The sequence below is a fragment of the Poecile atricapillus genome, chromosome 6 (genome assembly GCF_030490865.1).
Source record: "Poecile atricapillus isolate bPoeAtr1 chromosome 6, bPoeAtr1.hap1, whole genome shotgun sequence".
Classification (NCBI taxonomy): domain Eukaryota; kingdom Metazoa; phylum Chordata; class Aves; order Passeriformes; family Paridae; genus Poecile; species Poecile atricapillus.
The window spans coordinates 27279620-27293818 of NC_081254.1; the positions used below are offsets into that span (position 1 = coordinate 27279620).

A 14199-nucleotide genomic window follows, 5' to 3' on the forward strand; every position below is an offset into this window, starting at 1 on the left:
AGCAAAGACTGGAAAAAGCAAACAAACCAAAAGAACCCCAAAAGTGAAATTTAAGTTAGTGATTAATAGGAAAAAAATGAACAATACACTATTCTTTGTTAATCTGTCATGTTTTGTTGCCAAATGAAGCACAAGTCCTCCAGTGCTCAGCAAGGTTGGTAGTTCTGCTGTTGGGAACAAATGCCTTCAGTGAATTGAGTTTCTGCCTCTCAAACTAGTTCAGCACTTTGTCTCTGGATGAGCCCAATCCATGATGTTGTGCCATCCCAGCAGAGAACCACCAATACACACCTGCCTTGGGGACATCACCTAAAACCCTGAGCTATCTCTAGTGGAGGGTACAGTGATGGACTCATGACTTGTCTCCATAGTGACTATGGGTATGAGAGGCACAGCAACAACCAGTGCATCCCAGCCTTCTGGTTCAGCCCATCCTCCCTGTCCAAGGATTGCAACGCTGGTCAGAACTACTGGAACAGCACTGGGTAAGTGCATCTTGCAATCTCTCTGGTTTTGGTGACTGCAGCACACAAGAGAACCTGGATAGTTCTTTTTTTCTCTGCACCCCATTATGCCCTTTCTCAGTCTTATCCATGAGGTGATTGCAACAGCATCTGTATGGAAAATTGTCTTGTTCCTCAGAGACAGGGAGAAGCACGTTAACATAAGTGACATGTAGATATTGCATTGCTAGCAAGTGATGTGTGATCCCTAGAGCCCAGACTTGGAGCTCCCCTTTGTTGCGAAATTAAAACACAAATCAAACAGGTCTGTCTGAGAGACAGCTGAACATTTAAAAAGACAGGTTTGAGCTATTTCACATTTTATTTTATTGAACCTCTTACTATCTTACAGCTCCTATTTATATCAGCTTCTAGGAAGGCTCAAATGAGCAAGTTTTAGCCTCTTTTATGTTTTCTTCCTCTGCCATTTTCACTTTGTACATACAATGCCTTGCACTTCAGACAAACTTCATGTGCTGATTTCCCCTGGTCTAACCCAGAACAGATGGGAAGTGTTGGTTTATTGTGGCAGCATCACTTTACAAATGCTCTACTGTCATGCAGGAAATGCTGTGAGACTTGAGTTTAACTGTCTGGGGCAAAATTGCAATGCTCCTTCCAGGAACAGGGCAGGCCCTCCAAGTTTTGTAGGGCTGATTCTGAGTCATGTGTCAGCCTGCTTGATGGTTCTGGCAGGAGCCATGTTCCTGTTCCTGGCTGGTTGGTGCAGGTGGCTGGATGAAGTGAGGCTGCTGGGAGTCCAGAGGCATTTGGCCTCAGAGACTCCCTTTCAGCCAAAAAGTTGCTTTAAATATGGGATATAATTACGGGAGCCCTGGTCAGTATGGCTGCTTGTAGCCTTCTTGACAGAAAGCAACAAAAAAATAGTTGGGGTTGGTATGAAATTAATAGCAAGGGTTAACCCCCCCTCAACAACATTGGGAATAGCCAAGTTTCTTGCTGTTAACCAACCTCTTCCACGAAGATCCAAGAGACAAACCCAAACCTCAAATAATTTTAAAACCGAACTGGGCAAAGCCCTTGGCGTACTTTTTCAAGTGCCCTCTTAGCCCAGTAGAGGTAGACAAAACATAATAAATGGTAAAATTAAAAAGCTGAGACGCAATCCTGCAGGAGCTGGTTTGGAGGAATTCTTCTCCTTGTAGTAGGGAAGAGTAATGCACCTCTACAGTGTGTCTCTTCTCAGTGATGCTGCTGAGAATCTCTGGAGAAGGTTGAATTGTGATTGGTTTGACTTTCTCCTACTTAATAAAGTGTTGTGTTTCTTTGAGTCTTCCTTTCAGTGAGGGGATTATGCAGGAGTTAGCCTTTGAAAAAACACATGAATTAATATGGAGAGAAAAAAACAAACCAAAGCAAAGGAGCTTTTCCACCCACAGTCTGAGCCCAATGTCCTTTTGTTACCGTTCCCCAGGTACCGAAGGATTGTGTCTAACAACTGCACAGATGGCTTGCGAGAGAAGTACATGGCCAAGATGGAGAAATGCCCTGGAAAAGCACCTCGGGGACTGCACATCCTCACCTCCAATGGGAAGCTGGTCATGGAGCAGGGGCACAATGCCACCTTCATCATCCTTATGGAAGAGGTGTGTTAGTGGTCTCAGTAAACCTTTCTCTGTGTGGCAGGGCTGGCATTCTTTTCCTTCGCTTTTCAGGTTGCTGAGAGGAAAATAGCTATCAAGGGGGATCATGAGATGGTGAATGGTCCTGAGATTTATGTGACTTAAGGAATTTCAGAGAATTGAAGGCTATAGTGATGCATACAAGCAGGTCATATTGGGTCACACCACAGGTGTGCTTATCTTATCTATCAGTGATTATGTTAATGCTGAAGAAAGATAGATCTGGTCAAAAAATTTATTTCCCCACTCACTTCTTGCTGCCTCCAGCAAAGTGCAGTTTATAGAATTTATGAGGCAGAAGTGGTGTTTCTGTGATCAACAGTTCTGTGTCTGAGATGTGAAACTTCAGCTTTTCTGGGAAAGGTTAAGAATGGTGAGGAGTATGTTCACATTCATGGGGAACAATGAGGGGCATTGTTATTTTGCAGTAGGAATAGAGTCTCCTCAAAGCACCTCTAGCCCCCAGACTGTATCTATTGTATTTATCTATTGGTACAGCTCCCTCTGTAAACAGCAGTAGCATAAGTGACACCAGGCCATGCTACTGCCAAAAGCACCGAAATGCTGAGGCTCTTCTGGCCAGGGACTGAGGTGGTGCTGGAGAAGCACAACTGTTCTTCATCACATTTTCTGTCCTGTGTGTTTTGGAGCAGTACCTGGAGACAGCTGAGGCAGACCACCCACAGACAGATATTCTCACACTAAATTAAATTCTTATATAGTAGCTAAATATTTCACTGGGACCACACTAATCTGGCAGGGCCTCTTTACTACTTCCTCAGAGGTTCATGCATGCTCTGCTTTTATACAAGGGGGATTTCTTGTCTACTTGCTGCTTCTTTTCTATTCTGCAGACTTGACATGGTAAGACAATTTGTGTAGACACTATGAGTGGGAGTTCAGAAAAGAACAGATATAATCTTAAAATTAGGAATCAACCAGTAATTTATTAAGGAACTCAAGCGGAACTGCTGCGTATGAAGAATGATAAACAGATGGGGAATAAGGCAGCAGTCAAGGTAGCTGAAGAGTGGAATCTTTGAAAGGATTTAGACATTGAAGAGGCAGCTGAATAAATATGTGAGGGTGTTCACTCTCATGTCTGTTGTTGAAAAATAATGGTAGCTAGAAAAACATTTCATTGAAACAACCTTTTTTTTTTCTAAGGGAAGAGGATCTTTGGAACATGTCTCTGTAGGTGAACAGCTTATTCCACAGAAAGTTGTGTGTTGAATTTGCTTCTTAAAATAATAGACTTTCAAGAAAGAAAGAAAATAAAAGAAAAAGAACAGAGAGATTTTGAACAAAGTCATTCCAGTCTTTTAGTGTGAACCTGAGAAGAATTGTGGCCAAAGATTTCCTTACGCGTTGGAAGAAATAATTTCTGTGGAAGTCTTGGTTATTTCTTACCTTGCTGCCATTCAGATTCATTCGTGGCTCCCTCCACCTTCTCTGGTCAGTCTGTTTACTGGTAGTACTTTTGTACCTAAGTTTACAGTTCATTTCTGAGCCAAGCAGCAGCATGACCAGCCCTCCTATGGATACATCTGTGTGGTCTCCATTCAGTTGTGTCAGACTCACCCTGATGAGCCAACTCTTCTTTCCTGCCTTCTAGTACACACCCTCAATATATGGAGGTGACTGACATTTAGGCTGTCAGTGGTAAACAGAGACTTCATTGTAATTAATCAAAACCTGAATTTCTCAGGATTTACAGAATTAGCTTTAGTAAGATTCTTCACAGCGGCATTCAGAATACGTGTGTGGTGATGACTATGGACAGAGAAGTGCAGAATGACTGAAGGTTTTTCTGTGTTTTCAGGAATATGGGGCTGGACTGTGATTTGGACTGTATATATTCAAGGGAACCTGAGGAGATAAGAACCTTTTTAGAATTTTTTTTTTTTTTAAACCTATGTTTGGTTTTCATCACAAAGAAATAATGGACTGCCAAATAGCTGTTGTGGAGTTGTGTTCTTGACCACGTCTGTTCACTGATTTCCATACTCAGAGCCAACCTTTGTGAGAGCCCATACCTTGTTCCCTTTCAGTTATTTATGGGGCTTGAAGCAACAAAATGTGCCTCTTGAATATAAATGGATAACAATGATTTCTTTTTCCTTTTGAAATGCTTCCACTTCCCTTCTATTTTTAATTTGTATCTATAAACTCCAGAATATCTGACAACTTTGTGTGGGACTAGCATGCTTGTTTTAGTATTCTACATACTGGATACAGACGTATGGAAAGGAGAAAGAAAACATGATTAGTGTGATGGGCAGCCTTTGCATTGAAGACCTGGCACATAACTGGGTGAAAAGATCACCTGCTACTGTTTAGTCATGAAAAATGTGTTCCTGCTTCTCTACGTGAAGCCATCTCATTTCAGATAGAATCATACTGGAGAAGCAAGAAGAAAATAGAAAAGAAAATTGTCAGGCAAGGGAGATGAGCTGCCATGATTGGTGCAAGAGATTTCAGCCTGAGGTCATCGGTGATGAATCCAGCTGAGACCAAATTTTTATCCTCTGTTCAGTATCTTCCATATGAGTTGGACTTGGGGTCTTAGTGTGTTCCCTTGAGAAGTGGTTTTGAAAGGTTTAACAAGCTGTGGGAGCCTTTATATCAAATAACTGAATATCTCAAGTGTGTAATTTTGCTCCTGCTAGAGAATTTTTTAGAGTGACTTTAAAAACTCTCTGTCTAAAGGATGTTATTGACTACTCAATATTATAGGTGCGTTTTAGTGTCACTACCACTTTATCCTTTCTGATTGCTCTTTGCTTTATACTGAATTTTTAATGTCCAGGTAGGGCGGAGGTGAAAATGGTGCCCTGATCAAGTCAAGAGCCAAAACTCCCCTGGCTCCCATGGAATGGGAATGATGGAGCAAGGAAGGAGAGAGATCTAACATATATAATCAAATATCCATATTTCAAAAACTACATGCAATAATCCTGATTATATGAGTGTCTGAAGACCCCAAGTATATACTCAAAGTAAAATCACATCTGAAAAATACCCTTCCTTCACTCTGATTTCTTCATGCAGGTATAGTCTATGAGGAGGATAAATTCTGTGGGGGCTGCTAAGGTCCTGATTTTCTACACATGGGACTTGCTTCATTGTGGTCTGGCTTCTTGTGTGTTTTCCCTGTGCATTTACAGCTATAATGGAGTTTATGACTGTAAAATATTTCTGAATTTCCCATAAAAAAAGTGTAAATTATAAGCAGATATTTTTTTTTTTTTTAAAAAAACTTTCAGATCACATCCTCAATGTATCTAGGGATTGACTTCAGTTTGGGGCTAGAAACATCTCCAGAATGTAGTGGTATCTTCCTCATCCCCAGTGAATACAGTGCAGATCTTTCATGAAAGGAAATTGCTTGGCACAACACATATATATGCAGAAAGCTAAAGCTACAGAGATTTAATCTGAGTTGTAGTTTTATTTCGGTTTAGTGAAATCACTGCAGTGGGCTTTACCTTTGTTTAAATTAGCCTTGTTTTGTGTTACATTAGTCAGCTGGGGGCAACTATAAAATAAGGCTTCAAGAAACCAAAATAGCAGACACTTCTACAGTTCAACTACTGTGGTTTAAAGCATGATTTAAACTAAAATAATGCAACTTCTGTCTCCAGACAATACCTGTGGTGCTGGAATTTCTTGTCTGTTTTTCTCTCCTTCATTTAAAAACTGTCATTGACAGTAATCCTGGAAGAGATTTTCTCATCATCTGCTTCATTCTCCTGCGTATCCAGGCCCTGTCTCTGTGTTGACTGACATTAGACAAAAAAAATCTGTCAGTCCTCAACGTGGGACTCAACCTGTATAAATTCAGCTGTCCTGAAGCTTCATGTCTAGCTGAAACTGGTCTTCTAAACTCTGTATAATCAGGGGAGGATATTTGCAAGAGATGATTCATGTCACCTGTTTCAGTTATTTTAGAATGAGGTGTTGGTCTTTTGCTCTCTGTGTCTGGCTACTTTGGGGAATGGCAGAGCAAAGCTCAGCTTGTTTTGAAAAGTTACTACTTTGTGCCCATGCTAATGAAATGGAACTAAGTGGGATGGAAGGTGATATAAATATAAATCCTTTTTTAGTCAGTCCAGTTTCCTACTCCAGCCTTCTCTGTTGCAGGGTGATCTCCAAAGGACAAACATCCAGCTTGATTTTGGAGATGGCATTGCAGTGTCCTATGCCAATTTCAGCCCTGTGGAGGATGGCATCCGGCACGTGTATAAGAGTGCTGGAATCTTCCAGGTGACGGCGTATGCAGAGAACAGCCTGGGCTCAGACACTGCTGTCCTGTTCCTGCATGTGGTCTGTGAGTACTTGCCAGATTCCTTGGGCAAAAATCTGACCTCTCTGAAAGTCCCTGCAGCTTCAGTGGGGCCTAAGAATAGATGTAAACCCACGAACATGTGCAGCTCATGCTCTTCCAGAGGCTTGGGCTTCTAGACACTCTTCTAATTTATAAACTAGACTTTTTTGAATGAAGGGAAAGGGAAGGGGTTTTTTTTAATACAAGCATATTTGCAGTCCTCAGAGTTACGGAGAAAAGTTTGAAAATGTCTATTGGGCTTTCTGAAAAGGTCAGCAGCAAGGACCAAGCAGTATATGAAGCAAAGTCCAAATGTATATTTTCAGTACATCTCATTCCAAGAGGATTTGATTAAGCTACTAGATTTTGAGTCACTTTTTCAGAACTTCAGATTTTACAGTGCTAATTTAATGAAATAGAAGCATTATGCTGAGCATGCTTTCTGAGATATGAATGTACTGAGGGCTAATGTGCTGCTTTTACGTTCCATGTGTTTGACATGAATCCCTGATGTTTCTGTCCTGTTTGGTAGATCAGTGCAATTTCTCTCCAGCTGACAAATGAGCAAACTCAAATATAGAGCTCTCAGTTAACTTCTCAAAGCCACAGGAGAGAGCAGAGAGAGTGGAATGCAGGACGAGACCAAAAAGAGCCCATGTTCTTTGATCTTCTCTCAGACTATTAGATCTCTTGTGTTCAGATGCACCCCATCAATTTTGCCCCTAATGGTGATCATAGCTATGTCTGCCTTCCCTTTTCACCTGTCAGAATGTCTTACATCCTGCCTTTTGCTTGAGCTTTTCTGCTGAAAGGAAACACATTAGAAATTTCCAAAACTCAAGAACTTTTTTCTCCATTTTAATTTCCAGCTCCCTGTGTGAAGGAATAAATGTTCCTTGAAGCTTTTATTATGCTCATAATTCCCTCAAAGTCAATCATGGCTGCACTTACCAACCTGTTATTAGAGCATTAACTGTTTTTTCCTTCACCTTGGGCCATTAGCTGACAAAAGTGATGGTTACCTGGTAATAACAACCAGATTTGTATGGATTATCTGATTTTTCTCAAAGGAACTACTTCTTCATGGTGAGGATTTTAAAGTAGAATGCAACAAAGGACAGTTCCTTGGCCTGTTTTTGCTGCTCCACCCTTTTCTTCATCAACCTTTCAGATCTCTCCTTTGACTTTTATATCATTCTTAGATGGCAAATTTATTACCATTATCTCTAGGGAAATATTTTGCAAGCACTTATATTCATGCTAGTGCTGAAATAAGATGACACCTCGGTACTAAACTTTTAATATATTTGGAAGTACTGGTCAATATAGGAGGTTTGACCTTGAAGTTTAAATGTACAGACAGATCTGCCTGAGAGTCATTCTTACTATACAATCGCTCTGGTACTGGGATCCTGTGCTAAAAAAAAAGAGAGAAAAAGGTTCCTTGGCCTCAAGCAACATCAGTTTTTTACCCTGCAGCTTTATTAGCAGCCAGTTAACTTTTCAGCTTTCTGCAATCTGCTGACAAGCTGCTTATCTTGATATTTAAAGGAAGTATAGATATTAGTGTTTTTCCTCTTACATGCACTGTCACAAAATATTTAGGGGAACCTGCTGTTCTTGCAAACCCAGAGTATTTCCTATGGTCAGAGCTCAGGAGTGAGTTGCTGTTAGACAACTCTTGGGAAAAAGGGGGAAAAAATATCAAGTTTTAAGGTGCCAAAAGCAAGAATAGAGCCCTTTTGTGCTTGGAGCTCTATGTTCCAGCGGTAAAAGAACAGCTCTTGCTCTCCACAATCTTTGTAATCCAAGTAGATGGAGAACTGATTAATGTCCCCATTTCATGCTGAGAGGTAACACAAGAGGATTGTCTCAGTTAAATCACCAAATTTCCTGCTTCCCAGAATGAATGTCTTACAGAAAAAAAAGATTCTGACTTTTCTTATTTTGTCCTTTCCATCTCACAGGGATAGTCTGTCAGTTTGCTGTGTGTTAAAGGTACTACCCAGAAAGTAACACTGTCTGATGGGCAGCAGTTATCAGCTGAAATTCAGTACCAGCAAAACCAAAAGATTAAACAAGAAGAAAAACAATGGAGATAGTAGAAGCTTTAAACAAACCACCAAACAAAGCCTTAGTGTTTTTTACACGTTGTTTTTTCTAGAGCAGATCTCTCTTCTGAATTCAGGGCTTCATGCCCTGGATTTTTTCTGGGAATTTTCACTAATTAGGTACAATTTTGCATTGGTACTTTGTTATTTTTTAGAGTCTTTCAGAATCAAATACTTCTGACAGTCACATCCTTTATTATGCCAATGCACACATCTTTCAAGTGGTTCCTGATGTTTTACTGGGGGCAACTGACTCCCCAAAGACTTCCCAAGGTCAGCCGTAAGTCAAAAAGATACCAAGGATTTACAAAATCACGAGTCATTATTTTTGAGACCTTTTAAAAAAATGTTGGGGGTATTTAATCTAGTCAGAAATGCCTCTTATATAACAAGAATTAAGCCATCTTGGCTAAAATGATTTTCCCACAAATCTTAGTAGCTCAGTGGCTGAATTTTCAAGAAAAAAACCTTCCTTCTCACTTGTGTGCTATCCCTTTCTTGTGTCCTATTCTTATGGCTTTCAATAGCAATTTCTCTATATAATGCAAAGCCAGCTCATTGTTTTTCTTCAAAATGCATTTTGAAAATTCTTCTGAACACAGTGCTGGCCCTGTCTGAAAATTAGCACTATGGAAAATGTGCATAACAAGGGGGGAAAAAAAAGTATTCTTAAATCTGGTTGTCTTTTTCTGTTGTTCATTGACTGCTAAAAATGTCTTTTATTTCTAAACTAGACTCTCACTACTGACATAGGACTTTTGATTTATTTAAAGGAAAGATCCTTGCTGTTCACAGCTGTGCAGGGAGGATTTAACTCAAAGCCTTTAATAATGAACTCTCTCCCCACAGGTCCAGTGGAGCACGTCCATCTGAGTGTCCCCTTTGTTGCCATCAGAAATAAGGATGTCAACGTTACTGCAGTGGTTTGGCCCAGCCAGGCAGGCACACTTACCTACTTCTGGTGGTTTGGCAACAGCACCAAGGTACAGATATCCTTTGGTTCATTTTTTCTTCCTAAGCTTATCACAACAGTCAGGGAACTCTCTCAGCCCTGATAAAAACTTCTTGCCTTTGTCTATTTGGTGTTTTAGTTTTTCACTTGTCTGAAAAGGGCTGTCATTATCTGAACTTCAACCTTTGTGAATTTCTTTCCTTCTATCTTGTGTTGTTCTTAGGAGTCATTACTTTCTCCATGTGGTTGTTATCAGCCTTGAGATTTGAAGACCACTGTTATTTCCAGTGTTTACTTGCAACTTAACTGAACTATGTGTGGAATAATGCTGGCTTTCAACACAGTGTTTAAAAACTGCTGGCGTTCAAATAACCAAGGGGGTTTCCATTATCTGCCAGTGTGCAGTACATAATGCTGGATTCCAACACAGTACTGTAAAACTTTTGGTGTTCAAATAAACAGTTGTATCTAGAATTTCAAACTGAAGAATCTGGCTGTGTTAGAGAGGGAGATGAGACTTCTTTGTAGTGAATTTTTGAATGATGTGTATTGTGACTGTATGTTTTATAAAGAGCTTTTTTAGCAATAGTTAAAGTGAAAATACAAGTTAACATCATGCTTTCAAATGGAGAGAGCAGGATTGCCTATTAGCTACAGCTTTTATTGTAGGCTTTAGGAGTGAGACAGGCACTATTCTCCATTCTTACAGTTGTGAATTGTACAGCTGTTAATTCTGCAATATAGTTTCTGCTGTTATTTACAAAAGCAGTTTAAGTCACGTCGTTGTCTGCATTTGCAATTGAAGGTATGCATCGAGGTGAGATTGCAGCAGAAAGAAACAGGGATTTTACATGAAATATGGAACTTGAGATAAAAAATAGGCACACAAGTATTTTGTTTTCTCTTTGACAAAGCTGTTTAGTTTTAACCTCTTACCCTAGCTACCAACAGTATCAGGAGAGGCAAAATAAAAACAGTAAGTGCTGCTTCTGCTGGGGTTTTATCCAGTTAGGAAGCTCACTGTAAGAACTTGCTGATTTTTCTGGAAGCATAGCTGAGGCAGCAGAAGAGCTCAGGATCAAAAACCATTTACTGTAACTCTAGCAAGTTGCTGTGCCATAGCTGAACTATGGCAACCACCCACATATGCACATCTAGTCCATTGCAAATACCAGGTAATTCCACATTGTTTATACTGCACTGGAATACAGTCATGCAAAATCATGTTACAGTTCAGGTATTTTTGGCTCAGCGCTCACACATGGAGAACCATTAAAATACATCTAAGACAATTTTGGTACTGGTAACTTGATCATCCACTTAAGCCCTCCAGTGTAGAGTTTTCCTGCCATTTTTTTTGTCCTTACTATAGAAGTTGATTGTGAATAGGGCCTCAAAAAAGATTTCTTCGAAAGAGAAGGCAATCTAGAAAAGATAGTGCAAAGCAGTGGTGTTTGCTAAAGATTTCCAAGCAGTTCTCACAGTGCTTGCTTCTGGGTTGGAAATGTGGTCTGCCTCATCTTGTAGGTTAAATTTCAGACCCATAGGCAGCAGAGTACAAGCAGATGTGGATATGTTTGGGATGGGTACTTTGGACATCAGCACATGGAGCAGCTGATCCTTTGACACCTTGGCATGTGTTGCTGAAATATGGAAGAGTAAAGGTGGTGCCACTTATCTGTGTCTGAATCTCAGACCCAGAGCACTCTTCAATCTTTGCAAAGCATTATCTTCAGCTACCTCACGAAATGTGCTTTAACTCTGACAGAAGTATGGCAAGGGATATAGACATAACTGTATCAGCCACCTTTTTTCAGAGCAGCAGTCTGTATCACATCAAAATTCCTCCTGGGATGTTTCATGGATATGCCAGATCCTTCTCTGTGCCCTCTCTTGAGTAAACCATGGTGTTCTGAGTAGAGGTGGGAGATGGGAGCATTGAATTAAAGGATGAGGTGTGTAATATTTTGACTGGTATTATTAGATGATATATTTTAGTTCCGTGCTGAGGGATTGCAACTTTGTTTCCTGTTCAGCCCTTAGCCATCCCAGGCAGAACCAGATGTGTCTTGTGTCACTGTGGAGTCTCACTCTCTGTGCTGCTGCACAGGGAGATTTGACTTAGACACAAATGACCTGACTGAGACTCTCCTACTGCTCTCCCCACCCTGCTGAAACTCCTGTACTGAATTTCTACTGTACTGATTTTTTTCAGTATGCCCAAAGGCCAATTTGCCTGGATTAACACAGGTCCAGTTTAATAAATGTATCCAGCTGTCTAATAGGTTTGAGCAAATGAACCTTAAACTACTTGATTTAATTTAGAGTTAGTTTCCAGGTCTTGGTTCTTGAATTAAAATTAAGGAGTTGGCTGAATGTTAAAACTCCATGATGGAGGTGAAATCATCCATGATAATGGAATGTCCAGCATACACACATAATAAAAGAAAAAAAAATTGTAATTGTAAAAATTTTAAAGGCCAGACTGCATCCTCTTATCTGCCTTTGCACAGAACCACAACCTGTAACCTCCAGGAGGATTGCTGATTTCACTGCAGTTTGATACAGGCCCATTCAGCTTCTCCAGGGTCTGTGTATATCTCAGTAAATGTTAGCTAGGCCTCCAGGGCTGGCACAAGCTGGTGCCCTTGGATTGTGTGTGCCATGTGATAAGACTTCTTTAGGTTTTTACTGCTTTTTCAGCTCATGGGTGAGGGGTCAAAGGAAGGTGGTATTCTAGAGAGAGAGAAATGCGTTTGTTAGTCTAGCCTGTGCAGGTGGGTATTTTGGTTTGGCTATGAAAATAGCATATGTGACCACTGTTGTGCAGTGCAGTCAGGCTGGAAGCCTGATGAGACAAAGTGTGAGAGCTGGAAGGTGAAAGTTTAGAAGTTTTCCTCTGAAATCAAACTGGCAGTGTAATGAAGGGATAACAGCAATGGTACAGTGGCTTTATCTGTTCTCTTAGACATCTGTGTGCTTTTGCAATGGAGATTAGTATCACTATTTCCATTTTTGTAGTTTCTCTAAATGAAGAGTTTTTTCTTTAAACCAGCTGTCAGATCAGTGGCACTGTGAGGGCTGGAACTTTGATTTTCAGTTGTGGTAGGTTGACCCTGTTTGGACATCAGATGCCCACTTAAGTCACTCTGTCACTCCCCTCCTCACATGGGCAGGATACATAAAATAGAACAAAATCAGGTCACAATAATGACAGAGAGATAGCATTAATTACTGTTAAAAAACAAAACAGCCTTGACTTTGTGATATTAGTGTAATTTATTATCAATAAAATCAGAGTAGGATGATGAGCTATAAAACCAAATCTTAAAACACCTTCCCACATCTCTCCTTTCTTTGCAGGCTCAATTTCACTCCTGAATTCTCTGCCTCCTCCTTCACCAGCAGTGCAGTGAGACAGGGAACGGGGGCTGTCATCAGTTCATCACATCTTGTCTCTTCCAATGCTTCCTCCTCGGGGAAGACGCCTCCCACTCTTACCCTGCTTGTGGGAGGGAGTCCCTCCCATGGGAGACAGCTTTCCATTAATTTCTTTAATGTGGGCCCTTCCCATGGGCTGCTCCAGTGTGGATCCCTTCCACAGCCACATTCAGTCAGCATTGTCAGCAGGAATTATGCCATGCTTTCAGCCTGCTTAGCACAGTTTGCCAGCTTGTGCCTGCAGCTTGCTTACAGACTCACAGCATGGACAGGGCGATGCTGGATGTCCTCACTCTGACCTGAGCAGTGTTGCTCTGTGAGAGATAAATGGATTTGTGCTCATAAAAGCAAAGGCTGGCCCTGAATCCGAACAATATGGATTGTTTGAAGAAGCATCTGCATCTTTGGTTTATTTTCAATTTGAGGTTGGGTTTTGTAAAGCAAATATAGCAGCTGAGCTGGTTGTGTGTGTACAACGCTGCATTCTACTGCACTAATTCTGCAGCTGCTGACTGTGGTCTGCTGAGGAGTCCATACAATAATGGCTTGTAGTTCAGTGGAAGAATATTTCAGGACACATCTACTGAAACGAGAGAAGCCTCTGCCTGTGGAACACTACTCATGGGATGGGGTTTGGGCCTTAGCAGGACATGCAAACATGCAGCACCACACCTGTATCAAGGAGCAAGGCAGCTGCTGCCTGGTGGATAAATCAGGTACATGTTGTGATCCTGAGTTAATCTCACCCTGATTTTGATATTGTCATTTGTGTTTGCCTCCTACAGCCCCTCATCACCTTGGAGAGCAGCATCTCGTACACGTTCACTGTGGAGGGGATGAACACTGTCACCGTGCAAGTTGCTGGGGGCAACACCCTCATCCAGGACACCAAGGAGATCGCAGTGCATGGTACCCTCAGCCTTTTGCAGTCACATCTCAGGGGGATGAAGGGCAGACAATCATTGCTGATCCAGAATGAACTCTAGGAACTTGATAATGCCTGTAGGAACCTCTGAAGACAAACCTCTGATGATAAAGTAGCTCAGACCTGTCATGATGACAAAATACAGAAGTGAATAGAATGGGGCAGCTAACCAAATTTATAACATCAGCATTAATAAGGTGGCTGGTGTCTCCTGTGTCTGTTGATCTGTCTGTAGACCCAGACAGGGAACTTCTAGAAATAAAAAAAACATTTGAACCAGACTGCCTTCCTTCATCT

The 14199-nt window shown here is 41.0% G+C and overlaps 1 protein-coding gene across 1 annotated transcript in view; it reads left to right on the forward strand.

Annotated features, from left to right (window-relative positions):
- Positions 1-14199, forward strand: part of SORCS3 (sortilin related VPS10 domain containing receptor 3) — a 268680-nt gene that overhangs the window by 240512 nt on the left and 13969 nt on the right. Inside the window, exons 17-21 of the mRNA XM_058841941.1 lie at positions 372-485; positions 1939-2110; positions 6290-6476; positions 9434-9567; positions 13763-13886. Coding sequence (XP_058697924.1) covers positions 372-485; positions 1939-2110; positions 6290-6476; positions 9434-9567; positions 13763-13886 — 731 coding nt within the window. The remainder of the gene's footprint in view (positions 1-371; positions 486-1938; positions 2111-6289; positions 6477-9433; positions 9568-13762; positions 13887-14199) is intronic.